At 43.7% G+C, this 20,446-nt stretch overlaps 1 protein-coding gene across 6 annotated transcripts in view; it reads right to left on the bottom strand.

Annotated features, from left to right (window-relative positions):
* Gria1 (glutamate ionotropic receptor AMPA type subunit 1) overlaps positions 1 to 20,446 on the bottom strand; it is a 322,505-nt gene that overhangs the window by 21,457 nt on the left and 280,602 nt on the right. For all 6 annotated transcript variants that reach the window (XM_027427448.2, XM_027427447.2, XM_035447765.1 and 3 more), the window contains one exon: positions 15,195 to 15,442. In XM_027427448.2, coding sequence (XP_027283249.1) covers positions 15,195 to 15,442 — 248 coding nt within the window. The remainder of the gene's footprint in view (positions 1 to 15,194; positions 15,443 to 20,446) is intronic.

The following is a 20,446-nucleotide window of genomic DNA, read 5'->3' as shown; positions in this document are numbered from 1 at the left end:
GAGATAGGGAATGCATATGTTCAGCAGCATGGAAGCTTCTTAAAAGTTGATCACACCATAGGTCCCAAAGCAAGTCTTCACACACATACATGTTAAGATAATTTGTAGTATCTAGTCTCATCACTGTAGAATGAAATAACAAGAGGATATTCAGAAACTACACAAAAAATACTTAGAAACTGAACAGCAAGCACATTTGGTCAAAAAACAGATTGCTGAAGAAAACTCAAAGGAACTTATAAAGTCCCCGGGAAACAAATGAGAGTGGCAACACAACCTAGCAGATCCTTTGGGAATCAGATGAAGCAGTCCTGAGAGGAGGAGCTTTTATAGCTAGAAGTGCTCACAATAAGAAGACATAGAGATCTCAAATAAAAACCCAAACCAACCATGCATCTCATAACTCTGCAAAAAACATGAAGGGAGCCCCAAACCCAGGCACCATCAAGAAACAAAAAAGACCAGGCACAAAGTGATGTAGTGGGAGCCAAAAGAACAATAAATAAAATACATCCAATGAAGATTCAGTTCTTCATTATAAAGGTTAACACGATTGCAACTCCCTAGCCAAAGCAGCTGAGAAAGGAGGAGGAAGGGAGGGAGGGAGAAGGGGGGGAAGGGACTGCAGAGAGAGAGAGAGAGAGAGAGAGAGAGAGAGAGAGAGAGAGAGAGAGAGAGAGACAGAGACAGAGACAGAGAGAGACAGAGACTGAGACAGAGAGAGAGAGAGAACAAAAGTAAATTTAGAGACAAAAAGGGAGTGGTTACTACAGAGAATACTATGAAAACATATCCCCAAAGGCTAGAAAACCTAGATGAAATTGTTAAATTTCTAGATGCACATGACTTGCCTAAAGCCCCAAGATATAAATAATTTAAACAAATTTATAATGAGAAATGAGATTGAAGCAATAACTAAAAGTCTTCCCACTAATGACAGTCCAGGACCAGATGGACTCACTACTGAATTCAGTCAAGCAAACAAAAAATGACATTTATTTATTTATTTATTTATTTATTTATCTATTCATGTATTGAATGTGTGTGTGCATGTTCTTGCTTGAGTGAACATGTGCACACACTATAGCATGCATGGGAAGGTCAGAGGACAACTTGTGGGAGTCAGTTCTCTCTTTCTACTATATGGGTTTTCAGGGTCATCAGGCTTGGCAGCAGGTACCTTTACCCACTGAGCGGCATCACCAGGCCCTGGATTCTAGAAAACTTTTAAGATCTAGTATCACTATTTCTCAAACTGTCTCAACAAAATACTTGCAAACTAAAGTAAAAAACACATTGGGAGGATCATACATCATGATCAAGTAGGTTTCATCCCAGAGGTGCAAAATTGCTTCAACATCCACTGATCAATAGATATAATTCCCTATATAAATAAGCTTTGATCATGTGATCATCTCTATAGGTTCGGAAAAGGCATTTGACAAAGTTTACCATGACTTCATGATAAAAGTCCTGGAGAAATTAGAAACCGACAGGACATTTCTCAAAACAATGAAGATTATGTGTGATAAGCCTACAGCCGACATGGTAGTAGATGGGAAAACAAAGTAAAAACGTTTTTTCTAAGATATGGAATGAGACAAGGGTGCTCACTACTTCCACTGTTAGTCAGTATAGTGCTTGAAATCTTAGCCCCAGCTATAAGAGAACAGAAAGATGTAAAAGACCTAGAAGCTGGAAAGGAAGAAGTAAAACTGTCTCTCTTCACAGATGGCATGATTCCAGACTTGAGGCCTTGGCAGAAGATGCTTAACATTCAATAAATACTTTCATTTAGGTTTCAGGGTACAAAACCAACACGCAAAAGTCAGAAAGCTTTCATATATATGAAATAATAAACTCACTGCGAAATAAATTAGAAAAATATTCATTATGGTTCCCTCACAAATAAAGTGCCTAGGAATAAACCTCACCAAGGATGCCAACACCACTACTACAATGAAAACTTTAAGACACTGAGAGAAGAAATTAAAGAAGATATCAGGAGCTGTGAGAACTCCCATGCTCCTGCACTGGCAGAATTTACATTGGGAAAAGGACTATATTATCAAAAGCAATCCATAGATTTGGCAGGATTCCCATCAAAATTCCAGTGACTTTTTTTTCACAGAACTAGATAAAAAAAAATCCAAAAAAAATAATCTGAAAACACAAAGACCATGATAGAGCCAAAGCAATTCTAAGCAGAAAGAACACTGCTGAAGGAGCCACAACATCTGACCTCAAATTATTCTACAGAGCTATAGTGACAAAGGCAGGGTTTTACTTGCATAAAAACTGGTATGCAGACCAAGGCAATAGAACAGAGGATAAACTCATACTGATATTGCCACTTAATTTTTGACAAAGGCCGCTTCACAAAGGTACTGGCAAAACTAGATATCTACATGTAGAAGAATGAACTCAGACCCTCATCCCTCACCCTGAACAAAAACCAATTCAAAACAGATAAAAGACCTCAAGTCAAAGCCTGGAGTTTTGAAACTTCTAGAAGAAAATACGGGCAGCACATTCCAAGTTGTAGATATAGGCAAAGGCTTTCCAAGCAGACACCAATAGCACAGGAATAGTCCTGAAAAATCAACAAACAGGATAACACAAAACCAAAAAAGCTTCTGCACTGCAAGAGAGACAGCTAACAGTGTGAAGAGACAATCAACAGAATGGGAGAAAGTATTCACCGGCTATAGCTTGGACAGGGGGTTCAAACCTAGGATTTATACAAATAACTTAAAAAGATTAATCATCCAACCCATGCCAATCAATAAATGGGCTGATGGAATGAAGAGACTTCAAAAGAACAATTGTACATGGTCCTTTTTTTTTTCTTTTTAAATTTCAACACCCTTTAGTCATGAGGAAGATGAAAATTCAAACCACTTTGAGACTCTTATCTTACCCACGTCAGAATGTCTGAGAGCAAGAAAACAAATTACAGTAAGCGGTGGTGAGGATATGGGGAGGGGGAACCTTTATTCCCTTCGGATGAGGGTAGACTGGTATAGTTTTTATGGAAATCTGTGTGGAGGTTTCTTAAAAACTAAAAATAGAACTTTTATATGGCCCAGCTACACTTCTCCTAGGCACACATCCTAAGCACTTTGTATCACACCACTGAGATGCTTGTTCACTCATGTTCACTACTGCTCTATTCACAACAGTAAGGCTATGGGACCAGCCGAGATGACCATCAGTGAATGAATGAATGAATGGATAGTGGAGATGTGACATATGTACACATCTGTGAAGAAAAGTAAAATGTGTAGGAAAATGGATAGGTTTGGAAAGTTTTGTATTGAGTTGAAGTGACATGGTAACTCTGGAGTTCTGGGCAGTACTCCATCCTCTAACTACTGGTGGTTCCTAGACATCTAGATTTTGGGGATGAGAAAAACAATAGTCAAATGTGGATGTGAGAAAAAAACGAACTGTGAGCTGGATGTAAATTTTGCCAAGTAAAATAGATGCTCAAACGAGAACAATCACCATCGAGCACACTCCCTTGAGTGGAAGTATGGACACAGAGGACTTAGAGCTCTCTCTCTCTCTCTCTCTCTCTCTCTCTCTCTCTCTCTCTCTCTCTCTCCTATCCTGGTTCACTGCAGGCTGCTGAGAACTCCATCCCGGGCAGGCAGTGGCAAGTCCCTGGCCTGATGTTTGGAGATGCTGTATTGCACAAACAAGAATTAACTTAGCCCACACCTTTCACTGAACCACACCTGGGGTTCAGTTTTTCTTTTTTCTTTTTTCTTTTTTCTTTTTTCTTTTTTCTTTTTTTTTTTACCAGCCCCACCCAGGTCCAATTCATGAAGACTTTGTGTGTGGGTCTGGCCACCAAGCAATCCTCATGGGTGTGCTTGTGTGTTGTTCACTGAGACAGCATCCAGGGAACTGACCGCAGTGGCTAATGACAGTGCCATCATTATTTTCATTCAGAAAGGATTTGTGGGAGGGGATATTAAACCTGGGTTACAACTGGTTAGCAACTAGTTTTTTTTTTTTTTTCATTATAAAAATCATCAATTTTGGGCTGGAGAGATGGATCAGAGGTTAAGAGCACTGACTGTTCTTCCAGAGGTCCTGAGTTCAATTCCCATCAACCACATGGTGGCTCACAACCATCCGTTATGAGATCTGGTGCCCTCTTCTGGTGTGCAGATATACATGGAAACAGAATGTTGTATACATAATAAATAAATAAAATCTTTAAAAATATCATCAATTTTCCAGTCATTAAATTACAAGGGAGGAAATCATCAGGCAAGTCTTTCTACAAGGGGAATCCTGCTTGGCAAGAAAGTTATCTTTTAAAGATTAAAAAGTATAACGTGTGTGTGTGTGTGTGTGTGTGTGTGTGTGTGTGTGTGTGTGTGTGTGTGTATTGGCTGCAGAGGCATTGGAGTCCTCTGCAGGAAAGTTACCTTATTAGTAAAAGTAAAGTTAACAAAGGTAAGAGTTTTATGAAAACTGTTTTGCTTCATGCATGATAGGTACATACTCTAGCACTGGGCATCACCCTCAGCCCACAGACTGGTCATTTTTTTTCTGATAAAATAAAAACATATGGGAGGAGCAACCTGTAATCTGAGCCTGCAGGAGGAAGGCTGTGAGTTGGAAGCCAGCCTAGGCAAAATAGTAAGGTTACAGACCAATCTGGCTACATAGAAGACCCTGTCTAAGCCCCAATGCCCAAACAACAACCAGAAAAACACAACAAACAAGCAAATTCAAACTGAATTCCTGAGAGTAGAAAGTTTTTGGAGACATTTGGTATATTCTAGGCAAGTGAGCTCTCTTACAACCTTTTCCTGCTACACCAGTTTTCACCTGGCCTGCTTGCCCACAGGACACAGAGGTTTAGTGAGATGAAGTGACTGCCCAAGAGACTCTTGCTGTTACCCTGCAGACCCAGAGTCCACCGTTAGTCCTAACTCCAGTTCTAACCGTCACTTGGTGCTACTTTCCCAAGATCGCAGAGCTATAATATGGAAAAGTTTGAACACAGGACCCCTAAAGCACACTTAATTTCCAAGCCCACAGGCCTCGAGAGGCAGAGCCAACGTGTCCATCAAAACCTACCCCCTCTCCTGGTCTGCTTTTGTATCATAGCAGCTGCCAGCTCAGAAAAATCAAAAGACCCAGAGAGTCTGAGATAAAGTTGTTGAAGAGCTTGCTATTTTTGGTGGAAGCTAGGAGAAAGCAACATACAATTTGTATATCAGCAGGAGAGAGCCTGGCTCTGGCAGGCAAATCACAGCCCGAGTGGTGCTGTTCTCGCCTAGGTAAGGGCCGTTCAATTCCTGTGCTGTTCATCTCGGTCCTTCCCACCTCAGATTCTCACCTTCTCTTCTCTCTCTAATGTGTTGCTTTGCCATTTACGAGCTGCTCAGGCAGGCGAGGTAACAGCGGAGTTCTAACAAGAACCAGTGTGAGTTTGTTTGTCTTTGTGATTCTAATGGTGTCCCGTGAGGTTAATCAGAAAGGTGGGGCTTCTTGCTATGGTTTTGGAGGTGGTGTGGGGTCTGGAACCTCCACTGTCTGGTGTTTCCAGTGTTTTCGTTTTCCCTGAATGCTTTAAGGATGGTGCCTTAAGAAGGACAAAGGTGGTGACACATGGCAGGTGGGTACCTCCATTAGCACAGTAGTGGAGGTATGAAAAAGCAGGAAGGCTTTAGGATCAAGGTTTGTATCTAAGCAAGGTTGTACAGAGCCCTTTGGGAATCTATCTTAGGTTTGGTTTGCAATAGGGGAATGGGGATGGCTGAATCACAAGGCTAGGAGAAGATAAGGCTTGAAAGCCGCAGGGCACTGCATACACAAGAGCTGTGAGTTCTTTGTGGTGCCATCAGTCTAAAGTGATCTGCTTCATGGAGTGGAAAAACCAAAAGCATGGGATTTTAGGAGGCACTAATTTTCTTTTTCTTTTTTCTTTTTGGAGTGGGGGTTTCGGTTTAGTCATCATAGGCAAGCAGGGAGACATCAATACACTTGTGCACGCTTGGAGGTATATGGTAGCCTATGGGATGGCCCCATCCCAGAGAGCCACTTGCACTCCACAGATGCACAATGCAGAATGTAGACAAGAGTTTCCTATGGAATTCAGGGTAGAAGCAGGAATCTGTTTTTCTGTTTTCACATTAATTACACAGGTCTAAGTGTGTGTGTGTGTGTGTGTGTGTGTGTGTGTGTGTGTGTGTGTGTGTGTGTTCGTGTGCACACGTGTTGGAATGTATGCACCAAATGATCCCCATATTGGTTGATTTTTGAGACAGGGTATCTTGTAGCTCAGGCTGGCCTTGAACTGATTAGGTAGACAATGCTGGGCATTGTCCTGCATTGCTAATTTTCCTGCATTCACAGTCCCACTGTGTGAGTAAGATGGCACGCTCAGTATTTCTTACAAGTGCTTGAATAACTGTGCTTGATGGATGTAGAGATAATCATCAGGGCCACTGAGTGTTAAAGCGAGACCTTGCCACACTCTAGGCTGGACTTCGGGGCTGGATACTGCACTAGCATCCTGAGATGCTTTCTCTGTGCTCTCTGTGGTCTGCTCTGGAGGTACCAACCATCTCTATTTAAATGTGCTTGCACAGTTGCATATGCATGTACACACACACACACACACACACACACACACACACACACACACACACACACAATTTATATATACTTCCTTTCTGCCCTCCTTTCCTTTATCCCCCCTCCCATCCTCTCTCCCTTTCTCTCACTCTCCCCTTTTATCCTTCCCCTTCCCTTCCTTTCTTCCTCCCTCTCCAGCTCTTGGAGGATGCAGACTAGACAGCCTCTCTGCCCAGAGCACTTTGTCTCTGATCAGACCTGACCTGGGTCACTGAGTTCATGAGGTTACCATGACAACACGTATCCCTGGCTACCCATCAGGAGGCAAAGACCAATTGAAAGGGACTGCCATTTCCCTGGGACATACTGCATTTATCCTCAGCAGCAGGGCTCTGCACCAGTACCAAACTAGAAGAAGAGTGGCTGATACTTGAAGTGTGGGAGGGAGAAATAAATATTAGTGTTTTATTTTTTTTCAGCATGTTCCCTGTGGGGGAGGACCACAGATTGTTCTTGGAGAGAGACATTTTATTTCAAATGCAGCCAGTGTGTTCAGCGGGGAAGGAGGTGGGCTAGGCTCATGGTGGGTTTTACAGAAAAGGAACAAACAAATTATTTAGACTTCAAGTGACTTTCCCATAGGTCTAATGAGAAAACGGGGTAGAAAACAGTAAAGACTGTTGTCTGCAACAGATCATTTGTGATATTTTATCAATTTGTTGAAGAAACAACATGAAATTATTACAGTTTTTTATTATTCTCTGTGTGTGCACGAGGTGTGTGTGTGTGTGTGTGTATGTTGATGAAAGATAACTTTATGGAGTTGGGTCTCTCCTTCCATCTTTATATAGGTTCTGGGAATTGAACTCAGATCTCCAGGATTGTGGGGCAAGGCTCTTTAGCCACAGAACCTTGATGGCCCAATTCCAGTTTTCTAGGTAAGAAAGCAGAGACTGATAAAGGTATGGTGACCTGGCAAGTTCAGTCTGCTGGTGAAGTCACAGAACTGAATTGAGTTTTGTGCCTCCAAGGATGGTGACTACTGTGTCACTCTGTCTAGATTCCCTGACAGTCTTGCTGCTACACACCACCTCTTCCCCCGTTTGGTCTCTACCACTGTCTCATCTTTTTCCCTAAACATTTCTAGCCCTCATTTGCAGAGCAGAATCCCTGGAGAGCCATGTGGACCCTGCACTACAAACTTTTAGAACTAGATTATTGGAGGAAACCTGAGAAGTCAGAGTGTAGGAAGAGATTTTTTTCTCAAAGCCAGCACACCTGGGAGTCTTAGTAGACACTGTCTTAGTAGACACTGACATCGGTGGCTCAGTCTTTAGAGTAATAGATTAGATATCACAAAGATTCCTTGCTTTTTGGTTTCCCAATTATTTCCAGGGTCAGTGTGACTGACTGGGAGAAGAAAATTTCCCACAGCCTTTTGTAGAACTGAGATCAGGACCAGACAAAGAAGTGGTATTGGAGGAAGGTCTACAGAGCTGCCCCATGATCCCATGTGTGTGCAGCTCTCATATCCTTGACATGTGGCCCTTACTTCCCTCCTTTCTTTACCCAGATGTCAAGATAGACAGTTCTTGGAAGTTGAGTGGAGGGAGAAAAATATATCCTACAGGAACTCTAGTGAGATGGAAATATTGGTGAGTAATCCTGAGATTCTCATGTTTGAAAAGAAAGAGCAGACAGGTAGGGGGGTCCAGTCAATTTGGCAAGATGGCTGGAAGCATCTTCATGGCTCATCATGGCCGGTGAGCTAGGATGCTGGTACCCCTTAAAGCTGAGCTTTATGTCATCTTCAGGGCATTACAGAGCAAAACTGAGGTGATTCTATTTGGAAATCCAGCCCTTAGTGGCATCAGTTGGTACCTGCTCAGTTCTTGGTCAACAACACCAACTTCTACTAAAGCCAGCTTCTCCCCAGACTACCCAGCTTTTAAGAAAAGACTAATGAGCCAGCCACTTCCCTCCTGTCCCCATTCCATCATAAATTGTGATCAAGTTCACTGCCTCCTTCCAAGATGACCAGGACAGCTTCGCAAGTGACTTCTCTGCCTGTGACCCCCTTCTCCTGCCTATGCACATTATAAACCACTTCCAGGAAATGTTTCCAATCAAGCCCCCTTCTTGTCTTCGGATTGGTCTTTGACCCCTGCTGACATCCAACCCAAACTGCAGGGCAGCTGCCTCCCTTCTCCATAGACCATAACTCCTGGCTCCTACTTCCTGGCATATCTTCCAATTGACAGGAAGATGTCCCTAACCATTCCTGAAAAGCTCTATGCTTGCCATCCTCTTCATCTGCTCACTCTCATCCTCCACCCTTCTTTCTTGTAGTTCCTCAAGGCTTCTGCCCAATGTCACCTGGCAAATCCCGCCTCTTAGACATGACCTTTCCTCCCTTTGAGTGTCTTTGACTGTCTTATATCACTAACAAAACTGTAAGTTTATTTCTTGTCATGATTTCCGGATAATGCATCACGTAAGGACTGGGTTGTTTCTCTCTCACCATAACCCCTGCAGGACCATGCACAGTGTTGGGTGGGTATCAGAAGTGAAGCTACAAAATGGAATATCCCAGGGAGTAAATTTCAGACTTTTCTGAATGTTTGCTATTAGTGAAGGTGGGTAAGCTGCATTGTACTCCTGTGTCTCCTTGGCCCAAACATCTGGCATGGACAAGATGTGACAGAACACAGAAATGTCACAATCACAGAGACCACAGAATCCCCCACATAACCACAGTCAGTTAAAGACCAGACTTTGACCAATGTCCTGGTTAGGGTGTAACGCTTAGCAAATCCATTAAACTCCTGGCAGATGATGGTTTGTGAAGGTGGGCCATTAGCTAAGAATTCAACAGAGGCCGATCTGGTATAGATTCTTGCTTCAGTTTGTAAATACAGACCAGACACCTTGACCTAGGAGATTTGAACATATTGTTTCTAACTAAAGGAACTATGCACCTCAGTGAAGAGACTACATTTTAGCCAGGCACTTACATTTGGTTGGCACTGAAAGGCCCATAGATTATAATTAGTGGATTTACTAATTGCCTTTCCCGTAGTGACTGGCATTGGCCTGTCCATCTTTATTCACAACCTGAGGGCTTCAGAAACATAACTCAGCTGCTCACCCAAGCCCAAACATGCAGAGACAGCCAGCAAACAGCATCTGTTTCAAAGGAATGCCACCTGTCCAAATGGAGAGCCAAGCATTGAGCCACCTCACCAGAGTAGCTGTTTCCAGAGGAGGGAGACAAATGCTATTCTGTCACCAAGAGTCTTTGACCACACTGTGGGACTATGACCTGGCTTCTGCTAAGCAGAGCTGACAGGTGTCAGAGCAACATTTGGGCCTTGGGTTCCCTCCTTCCTCCCTCCCTCCCTCTCTTCCTTCCTCCCTCCCTCCCTCCCTCTTTCCCTCCTTCCTTCTCTTCCTTCTTTCCTTCCCTCTTTCTGTGTCTCCATGTTATATGCACATGCCAGGGTGGGTGTTTTCACATGAGCATACACATGTAGAGGTCAGAGATCAACATTGGGTGCCTTCCTGTATTGCTCTCCACCTTGTTTCTTGAGATAGTGTCTCTCACTGAACATGGAGCATGCTGATTTAGCTAGACACACTGGCTGGCAGTGAGCCCCAGGGATCCTCCTATCTTTGCTTCTCCAACCTTGGGATTTTAGGCACATGCTATGTAGTGTTTACATGGGTTCTGAGAATTGAACTTGGGCCCTCAAGTTTGTGTGACAAGCATACCAGCTGAGCTACATCCATATCCTCTAGACACCAGTTTTCTGAGTTTAGGAGGCAGAAATTCACAATCCATCTGGGAGCGATGTAGGGCAGACTAGGAGGAATGTTCACCGGTGTGTGGAGGTATGGTGTTATGCAGAGCAAATGGAGGATTGCCAGAAAGGTGGCACTTGGCCTGTAGAACACCTGGATGGGCTGTATTGCTCTGCATTGGTGAAATGGTGAGAATCTTGTAACCACATCCTGAGCCTACAGAATCATATTTCTATAGCATAAACTTTTAACTTTTCCAGCCTTGTGAGTGACTTAAAAGTTTTTGAAAATGTGCAATGGTTCAGACAGAGGACAACAGCTGCTCTTTTACTCTCCCTGGTTTCCACTTGTCCTACAGCATGGATTCCTGGGATCAAGTCACTGGATATAGAGTAGCTGGAGCAGGCACATGAATCTCTAGGGTTTGGTCCAAAGTGACTCATTCATATTTAAAGCATCTTGGTGAAGCAGCCCCTCCCATCTCAGGTGTGTGAGGCAGAGATTTAGAGGAAACTGGCTGGAGTGTATATGTGCATACTCTTAGCTGCTAAAAAATGATCCTCTCCCTTCTTGCATGTGTGTGTGTGCATGTGTGTATGTGAGTTTGATGGGGAGATAGAAACATATATCGGTGCGTGTGCATGCGGATGAACAGGCCTGAAGTTGTTGTCAGGTGTTCTCGTCAATAGCTCCCACTTTATATATAGAGGCAAGGTCTCTGGCTGAGCCTGGGCCTAGATAATCTTAGCTAGTCTCAGTAGTCAGTTTGTCCAGGAGATCTCCCACCACAGTCTGAATGTTGGGATTATAGGTGGCTGATTTATGTGGGTTTGTGGGATCTGAACTCCATTCCTTAGGTTTGCACTCAAACACTTAATTTGGTGAGCCAGCACCCAACATAGATCTCTTCTAACATGGATGAGAAGCAGAATCCCTTCGCATGGGGATTTCCCAAGCGAAAATGTTGGGCCCTTTTCTGGCAACTTTACTCTCCTGGTGATTGGTCATGGGTCACATGATCCATGGCTACTGTCAAGCACTGCAGAGGAAGAGGGATGGAGAGAGGGCTGGGGAGATACGACCCTGCAGTTGGAATTCTTGATGTGAAGATGGATGAACTTATTACTTTCTATTTTTATTTATGTGGATGAGTGTATGCCCATGTGAATTTATGCTGTGTGGTGATCTGACACCTTCTGGCCTCTGAGAATCCTGCAACCTGATCATTTGGGTTTCTCTTTTCCTTTCTCTTGCTGTTATTCTGAAATCATAACTGCCTTGTATTTTTACAGAAATATAAACCAAAAAGGTAGGTTTTGATTCACTTCAGACTCAGGTTCCTGGTGTTGACCCCAGGAAGAGTCTTTGAGTATGGAAAGTGCAGCAAGGCCATTCAAAGCAAAGGGATCTGGCACCTTGAAGCCAGCAACTGTCATCATCTTCTGGTGTCAGAGTGCCCAGTGGTTGCTCTAGACTCCAAACACCTGAGCTGATGGTTAACATTTTGCATATATATATTCTGGCTTCAGCCTAGCACCTGTCTTTGACAGACTGTCAGACATCCACCTTGGAACTGCTTTTGAATAAGTCACAGCCCTGAGTGCTGAGTCAGATGGCCTGTCCTCATGACCACCTGCTGTCTGTTTTCTTGAATCTGGACTTTTGTAACGTGGGGTTAATGACAGCCCATAGGGATGACATGAGATAACTTTTATACCACAGCAGTGGCTATTATAGTAGGAAGGCATTTCAGTGCAGAATGCTCAAATTTGAGGTCCCTGTCACTGAAACTCCCAATGCTTTTTGGGTTATCTTCTTATTCCAAGTGCCCATGTCAAAGGAGGAGTGGTGTCAGCATTCTGTTGATAGACAGACCATAGATCATCTTGTGCCTTGTTGTCAGTTGATGGCCTTGACCACAAAGCCTTCAGACAACCACTGGTTTACCTTGAACCTGTGACATCTGATTCTGTATGCTGCATATTTCTAGGCTGATGGTCTGTAAGCTCCCAAAATAAGTCATTTCCTCAATAAAAACTACTGTCTGGACCTTGTTTAACATCTGCCTAAACTTGTACAAACAGTTTGGTGAGTTCTTCAGGATGGTAGTGTCTGACTGGTGAATACCAGGCCATGATTTCTCTCCGCTAAGGTTGTAGTTAGTAGTGTTTAAATCCTTGCTGAGCTCCTAGAGAATTATTTAAAATTATTTAAAGCATTTTCATTGATATTTGAATCTTTCACAAACCCTCTCCAGCCTCATGTTTCAAGCTCAGCTCCATCTTCTTCCTCTTCTCTTCCCTTTGGTGCATCCCTGTGTTATGATTTCTTGCTTCAGTGTCTTTGAACAGGTTGTTCTTCGCCTGTGCTGCTCTTTAAAAGTTTAACATTCTCTCTCTCTCTCTCTCTCTCTCTCTCTCTCTCTCTCTCTCTCTCTGTGTGTGTGTGTGTGTGTGTGTGTGTGTGTGTGTGTGTGCATTCTTGCAAGTACAGAGGCCCACTGAGATCCTCTGGATCTGCAGTTACTGCTGAGCCATCTGGTACTGGTGCTGGGAACTGAACCCTTATCTTCAGCAAGAGCAGCAAGTGCTTCCAACTGCTGAGTCATCCTCGTTGGTTCCTCTGAATGTGAAACCTTATGTTGAAGAAAGCAATCTTGGGACATCCAGGCTCTACCCATCCCCTAGACCTGGTTGGATCTTTCTATCTAGCTGTGTTGAAGGTCTTCTACTTGCCTTCAGTGTCCTGTCATTTTGATGAATTCAGCCGCTGATTTTTAAATCTGTCTGCACAGAGATTTGATGTTTGAATCTGAGTTGATGTTTACCATAAATTCTAGAAAAAATCATTCAAAATCTAGCCTATACTTAACATCTGCATTTGGAAACCATTGAAGATCAGTATTTTTCTCTCTCTGATGTTCCCTCTTTGCTCTGGTTCCCACTTTCTCGTAACACCCAGAAGAATTTTCTCTGATTGCCTCTCCCCATACCAGTACACTAATTCTCCCTTCAAGTTCAACTGGCCTGCTATTTGCCACATATTCAGATTTTATACAGGCAGATATATCATTTCTGTAAACTGTAGTTCAAACTTTATCAAGTGTGCCTGATCTTTAATGAGTGTCTCTTTCTTTTAGAATGTCTCTGATGTCTAGTTTGTATTGCTGATTCTGGAATAAGTGGGATGTTGTGTAATTTGCAACTCCGTCCCACTTAGGGTAGTCCCAGGATCATTAGCTTCTGCTTTTTCACTTTGGTTTTGATTTTTTCCCCCATTTTGGCCCTGGAGAGTTCCTAACTTGCATTTAAAAGGCTGGTTGTTACATCCTATCCAGCATACCCACACATCTAACAGTGACAATTTTGTTCTAGCTTGTTACTGGAAATACATGTCCTCAGGGGCCCCTTTGTAGACTGTCCTAGTACCTTACATGATTATTATTAAAACATTAAGCAATTAGAAGCTGTTGAATGTCTGCCTCCTCTTGCAATCATGTAGTTACATGGGAAGGATGCCTTGTTCAGAACAGTGGTGCCAGCTGCTATGCCAGTGCCCGCGATAATGATGGAACTCAGTGTCCTATCCATAAATGAATGAATGAATGAAGCAAGGCAGAGTGTCTATGGCTGTCAAGTCAAGCAGTCTTTCTCCATCCCTTTACAGCCTCTATTAACCCATCTTGCTTTTCCTAAGAGCATATCCTTTCCTCAAACACGTTTGCACCTTTTGTAGTTAGTAATTTCTCATTGGTGACTTAAAGCTATGCTTTCAATAACACTTTCTGTAGTTTTTCCACTCCCTGTTTTTTGTTTGTTTGTTTGTTTGTTTGTTTTTTTAAAGGGTCTGTCTGTGTAGCTTTGGTTGTCTGTAACTTGATATGTCAAACAGGTTGGCTTGAACTCCAAGAGATCCTCCTGCCTGTCTTGTCTTTTGAATGCTGGGATTATAAGTATTCACTGCCACGCTCAACTTTAGTTTAGTCTGTTTTGGTTCACAACCTTCTAGACCTCAAAAGGACTGGGTTGTGAATGGTCTCTGCACAGGTCAGGAAACCTAGTGGTTGGGTAATAAAATGCCTTCCCTTCTTCAGGGTAGTAGCAAATTCTAGGATTAACTCTACTTTCGCCCATCTGATTACAGGCATGCAGGACTTGCCGAGAGCTATTTAGAATGAGTAGCAAAGGTCCTTTATGTGACCATAATATCTACTTCACCCCTTTGCTCATCACCAGCCCACTCTTGCTAAAGAAGCCTGGGTCAAGGCAGACACACGGGCTGTGTTAGCTTGGGCCTATTTGTTGGGAGGAACTTTGATTTGAACATTGCTCAAGGCTCAAATGACTTGGCTTTTCATTTGGACAATGTGTTTCTCCTTCTTTTGAGACACACATTATAAACCATTTTCTGTCAGAGTCCAATGGCTGGAGAACCCTGCTCATGACTGAGTTGGATGCAGGGTGTCTAGTAAGGGATAGAGTGTTACAGATCACATGACGGAAGCATGGGGGGTCACCAACATCTAACACTTAAGGAGTAAGGTGGAAAGCGAGGCACAGGGAAGGACACAGGTAGCAACATCAAAGCAAGCTGAGGCTCCCCCCAGGTCAGTTTCCAACCTCAGGGCTGAAGGTCGCAGGTGGCTGGAATCTTCCAGGCCCACAGGCATTTCAGAAGATGTCTTCTTGAAGGCTCCCATTATGCATGGGGGCCTGTGGTAGATGCAGCAGCTTCATTCCTGAGATGGGGAGGGCAGAGGGTGCACGAAGGAAGCAGATCTGGGTACTTACCTCAGGGCGGACCCCTTGGGTGTTGCAATGCCGTAGCCCTTGGAATCCAAGTTACCTCCTACTTTCATGGTGTCACAAGGCTTGCGCTGCTCAATGTACTCATTCATGGTAGACTCCAGGAGGTAGGCATATTTGCCTTTAGATTTTCTCACTCTGATCATACCCTCCTCTGTGGTCCGAACAAACACAGACGGTTCTGCAGACTTCATGTATGTCCACATCTTCTCAAATACAGCAATTTTAGACCTCTGGCAGGGGATAGGAAGAAAGCCAGGGTTAAGTAATGGCAGTGCTTGAGTTGGGGTCGGCACACACATCAGCGAATTGCTGAGTGGAGTTTGATCACAAATTCATGAGCCAGATCAGCTTAGGAAGAAACAAATTATGAGTGATTGCAAAATAAGAGCCTCTAATTAGTACCAGAAGGTTCCAAGGTACAAATATCTTGTAAATATAGATTGAACAGAGTATCTCAGAATCATTTAATTACTTCTGAGCAATTATATTCCTTCCAAATAGGGGAATGATAAGCAACCAGGTCCCTGTCTATCTTCAAAAGACGTTGTGGAACCTGTCTATAGTTCAAAAAGGCTGCATGTGTACTGCTCCAAAGCAGAGGGCTGATGTCAGCAGGATTTGACTTCACTAAATACTACAAAACTGAAAACAAACAAACAAACAAAACCAACAAAACCCCCAAAACAAATAAACAGCAGCAACAACAACAAAAACCTTTCTTGCCCATGCCAAGTTCTAACGATTTCCTATAACACCAACCCTCCAAACATCAATGGTCTGGTAAAGCATGTAGCATGTGTGATGGTTGGAATGAGAATTGTCCCTCATAGGCTCTGGTATTTGACTACTTGGTCACAGTTGTTGGTGGTGTTTAGGGGAGGTATAGGAGGTGTGGCTTTGCTGGAGGAAGTGTGTCACTGGGAACGGGCATTAGGAGCTCAAAGCTTCACAATACTCCCAGTTTACTCTCTGTCTTGTGTGTGGGGTTGAGGATGTGAGCACCCAGCTCCCTTCTCTGGCCACCATGTCAGCTTGCTGCCATGCCTCCCCAACTTGATGGCCTCTTATCCCTCTAGAACTGTAAGTCCAGATAAACTCTTCCTTCTATAAGTTGCCTTGGTCATGGTGTTTCATCACAGTGACACAAATGTATTGAATGCAGCATGAGACCCAATACTTTCATCTCCTTACATTTGAAAAGACTCCAAACTGGGGCTGAGGTGCTAGTTGAGTCGGTGAAGTGCTTGCTTTGCAAGTAGGAGTCTGAGTTTATGTCCCTCATATTCGCATTTAAGAAAAAGTTGTCTTGCATGGCAGGGCATGCCTGTAATCTCATTACTGGGAAGGCAAAGACTGGAGGTTTGGGGGGGGGGCTTGCTGGTCAGTCTTGCTAGGTTAAATTAAGTTGCTCCAGGTTTGGTGGGAGATCCTGTCTCAAAAATTAAGATGGAAAATTATAGAGGAGGACAACTGATGTTGAGCTCTGGCCTCTATGAGCATGTGCACATATGTCTTCATGCATTTACATGAGTACATTCACATGAGCGCGCGCGCGCACACACACACACACACACACACACACACACACACGTTTCAAATTTAAACTGTTTCTTCATCTCTGAGACCTACTCTGGTCCTTTCTTTCTGGGGATTTTGACTGGATCATTTAACCTACCTGATGCAGTATAGCTGCATCCTTCTCTTTCCAAAAACTGGAGTAAATCCTGGGTCCAAGGAGACCATTAGTCCTTAGAACTGCAGTCCTTGACTTCTAGTGGACACTTGCATCCTGAACTAACAGTGTGATGACGCAGACAGCCTGCAGTAAACCTAGAGCTTCTGATCTGGTGGAACTCTCCCAAGGGTCCTGACCTTGAGCCTCGGCATTTGTCAGTGAGGCCTGATGTCTCTGGAGGTCATGAGTTTCAGGGTCACTTAGTATATGGCCTGCTTACTCTGTGAAGTCTGCTAGTCATCCTTTCTTGGGAACTGGGCTCTAGTCTGTCGAAGCTACTGAGGCAGTCAGGTATCTTCTCTGTGTCCTTCTAAGACTCTAATTGAGGCTCTTGGCAGGGTAAATGGTTCAGGATCACAGAGCAGCCCTCTCATCCTACAACCTCACAAGCTTTTATTTGTATTTCTGGGGGGGGGCATTTTCCCAAGGATATTTTAGGGGTATTGGAATATGGCTTTTATTTTTTTTGCACATTTTTTATTTGAATTAGAAACAAGATTGTTTTATATGACAATCCTAGTTCCCTTGTCCCTCCCGTCCTCCCCTACCACCCCACACCCAACTAAAAGCCTACCTATCACATATCCTTTCTGCTCCCCTGGGTGGTGAGGCCTTCCAATGGGTGTCATCAGAGTCTGTCTTATCCTTTGGGATAGGGCCTAGGTCCACCCCCATGTGTCTTGGCTCAGGGAGTGTCCCTCTATGTGGAATGGGCTCCCAAAGTCCACACCTGTGCTAGGGATAAGTACTGATCTACTACAGGAGGTCCCATAGATTTCCGAGGTTTCCTCACTGAAACCCATGTTCCTGGGGTCTGGATCAGTTCCATGCTGGTATCTCAGCTATCAGTCTGGGAAGCAAGAGTTCCCCCATGTTCAGGTCAGCTGTTTTTGTGGGTTTCACCAGCCTGGTCTGGACCCCTTTGCTGTTCACTTGTCCTTCTCTGCATCTGGATTCCAGTTCAGTTCAGTGATTAGTTGTGGGCATCTGCTTTTACTTGCACCAGCTGCTGGATGGGGGCTATCGGGTGGCATGTAAGTCAGTCATCAATCTCATTATCAGGGGAGGGCATTTAAGATAGCCTCTCCTCTGTTGCTTAGATTGTTAGCTGGTGTCATCTTTGTAGATCTCCAAACATTTCCCTAGTGCCTGATTTCTCTGTAAACCTAAAATGTCTCCCTCTATTATGGTATCTCCATTCTTGTTATCTTCTATTCTTCCCCTGACTCAACCTTTCTGCTCCTTCATGTCCTCTACATCCCTCCTCTTCTCCCCTTCTCATTCTCCTAGCTCCCTGCCCCCTCTTCCCGTGCTCCCAATTTGCTCAGGGGATTTTGACCCTTTTCCCTTCTCCAGGAGACCATGTATGTCTCTCTTAGGGTCCACTTTGTTTACTAGCTTCTTTGGCAGTGTGGATTGTAGGCTGGTAATTTTTACTCTATGTCTAAAATCCACATATGGTTGAGTACATACCATGTTTGTTTTTTTGTTTTTGTTTTTGGTTTTTGGTTTTTGGTTTTGTGAGGCAGGGTTTCTCTGTGAGCTTTGGAGCCTATCCTGGCCCTTGCTCTGGAGACCAGGCTGGCCTCGAACTCACAGAGATCCACCTGCCTCTGCCTCCCAAGTGCTGGGATTAAAGGCATGTGCCACCAACATCCAGCTATGTTTGTCTTTTTGTGATTGGGTTACCTTGCTCAGAATGGTTTCTTCTAGTTCCATCCATTTTCCTGCAAATTTCAAGAATCCAATGTTCTTTTCCACTGAGTAGTACTTCACTGTGTAAATGTACCACATTTTCTTTATCTATTCTTCAGTTGAGGGGCATCTAGTCTGTTTCCAGTTTCTGGCTATTACATATGGCTTTTAATTTTTATTTTTCCTTTATGTATGTGTTTGGGGAGAGAGGGTGTGTGTATTTACCTGTCCCTATCTTGTAGAGCCCAGAGGTAAACATCTGTGTCTGTCTCTGTTGCTCTCCTCCTTATCTTCTGAGACAGTCTCTCATTAAACCTGGAACTCACTAGTTGGTTAGAATGGCTGCCTAGAAGGCTCCAGGATTTTCCCACCTTGATCTTCCAGGTACTGAGGTCACAAACCCATTTTGCCACAGGTTTTTACATGGTGCTGTGATCTGATGTCAGATCCCCAAGCTTGTTCATCGAGCACCTAATCTACTGATTTATATCTCCAGTCCCAGGACTTTGAAAATGGATAAGTGCTAGCTACATGCAAAGGCCTTAAAATAAAAAGGACAGTTACTGAAAAAGTTATATAACATGTACATCAATTACTAAATAGATCACATTTAGTTAATATAGAATCATTATGATACATACAAAATTGTTTTTGTCTGTATGAAGTATTAGACTTACTTTCTTGATACCAAGAACATCAGATGAGAAGGGCATTTTAATACATTTTGGCTAACCCATCTATGAGGTATTTAGGACCCAGAAAAAACCTAAGTTTTGAGTTTAAAATATTGGAAATAGTTACTTAGAATTTCAAGGAGGCATTTGACATGGATTTAATTTTCTATTGTCCCTCATTAGACAAACTATTTCACTTGTTCCACAGAGCAATTGGAGAGAATGCTCAGCTGCTCAAGAGAAGCCTGGATTCTGCTCTCAGTTTTCCTAAGTCTTGGTTTGTTTTCTGGAACACTCCTCTTTGGGCTTCCATATTCTTCTTTTATTTCATGGTAATTTTAAGGCATCTTGCTGGCTTGTAATGTCTGATTCTGACGTGAAAGCTACAGTGTCAATGTGTGAGAGAGGAGAGCAAGGGGAGGGGCAGTACCCACACCCAATCATGGCGTGTCCAGGGGACTCAATACTCTCTTACAGGAAACAGTGAAATGCATACGCACACGTTCAGTCAGGACCAGATGATCTTCCAGACACAAAACCAACAACACACACAGCAGGGTGATTGTAAGATGCAATTTGACCTGACAGGATGGGCACAGCAGGGAACAAGCTATGGACAGGCAGAACTGAGAAACCCTGGGGCAGCAATATGCAGAAAATCAGCACATCCTCTCAGCCAACCCCCAAAGCCCAGGCTGTGCTCACAGGTGCTCAGTGACCACCAGGACAATCTAATCTCCAGGAACTCAAGTGGGGTATGAATGGCAGAGAAGCCTGGGGATGTGCCAAGCTATCTGTTCTTGAATCTGACCCGTGTAGCTCCCATTGCCTTTCTCACATCTTAATTAAACTGTCCATGGAGAATTGAGAGACTCTGGATGGGGTTGCCATGGGGACTGGAAGCTGGGTTCTTTTGTGATGGGGTGAGGAATTTCATGCTTCCCTTTGCCCTCTTTCTGTGTAGTGGGAGTGGAAGGTAATGTCTCCCTATCCACCAAAGTCTTGGTCAGTCACAGACATGTTGGGGCTCATGGGACATCTCCTAGCAGTGCTCTTTTGTTGGTATAGAAACTAGGGCCTGTGTTATAGCATTGAGAACTCTGCTCCAGTGCCACACATGGAGGAAATCT

Source organism: Cricetulus griseus, chromosome 7 (assembly GCF_003668045.3).
Source record: "Cricetulus griseus strain 17A/GY chromosome 7, alternate assembly CriGri-PICRH-1.0, whole genome shotgun sequence".
Taxonomy (NCBI): domain Eukaryota; kingdom Metazoa; phylum Chordata; class Mammalia; order Rodentia; family Cricetidae; genus Cricetulus; species Cricetulus griseus.
Note: the sequence above shows the minus strand (reverse complement) of the source record. Positions and strands in the feature narration are given on the sequence as shown.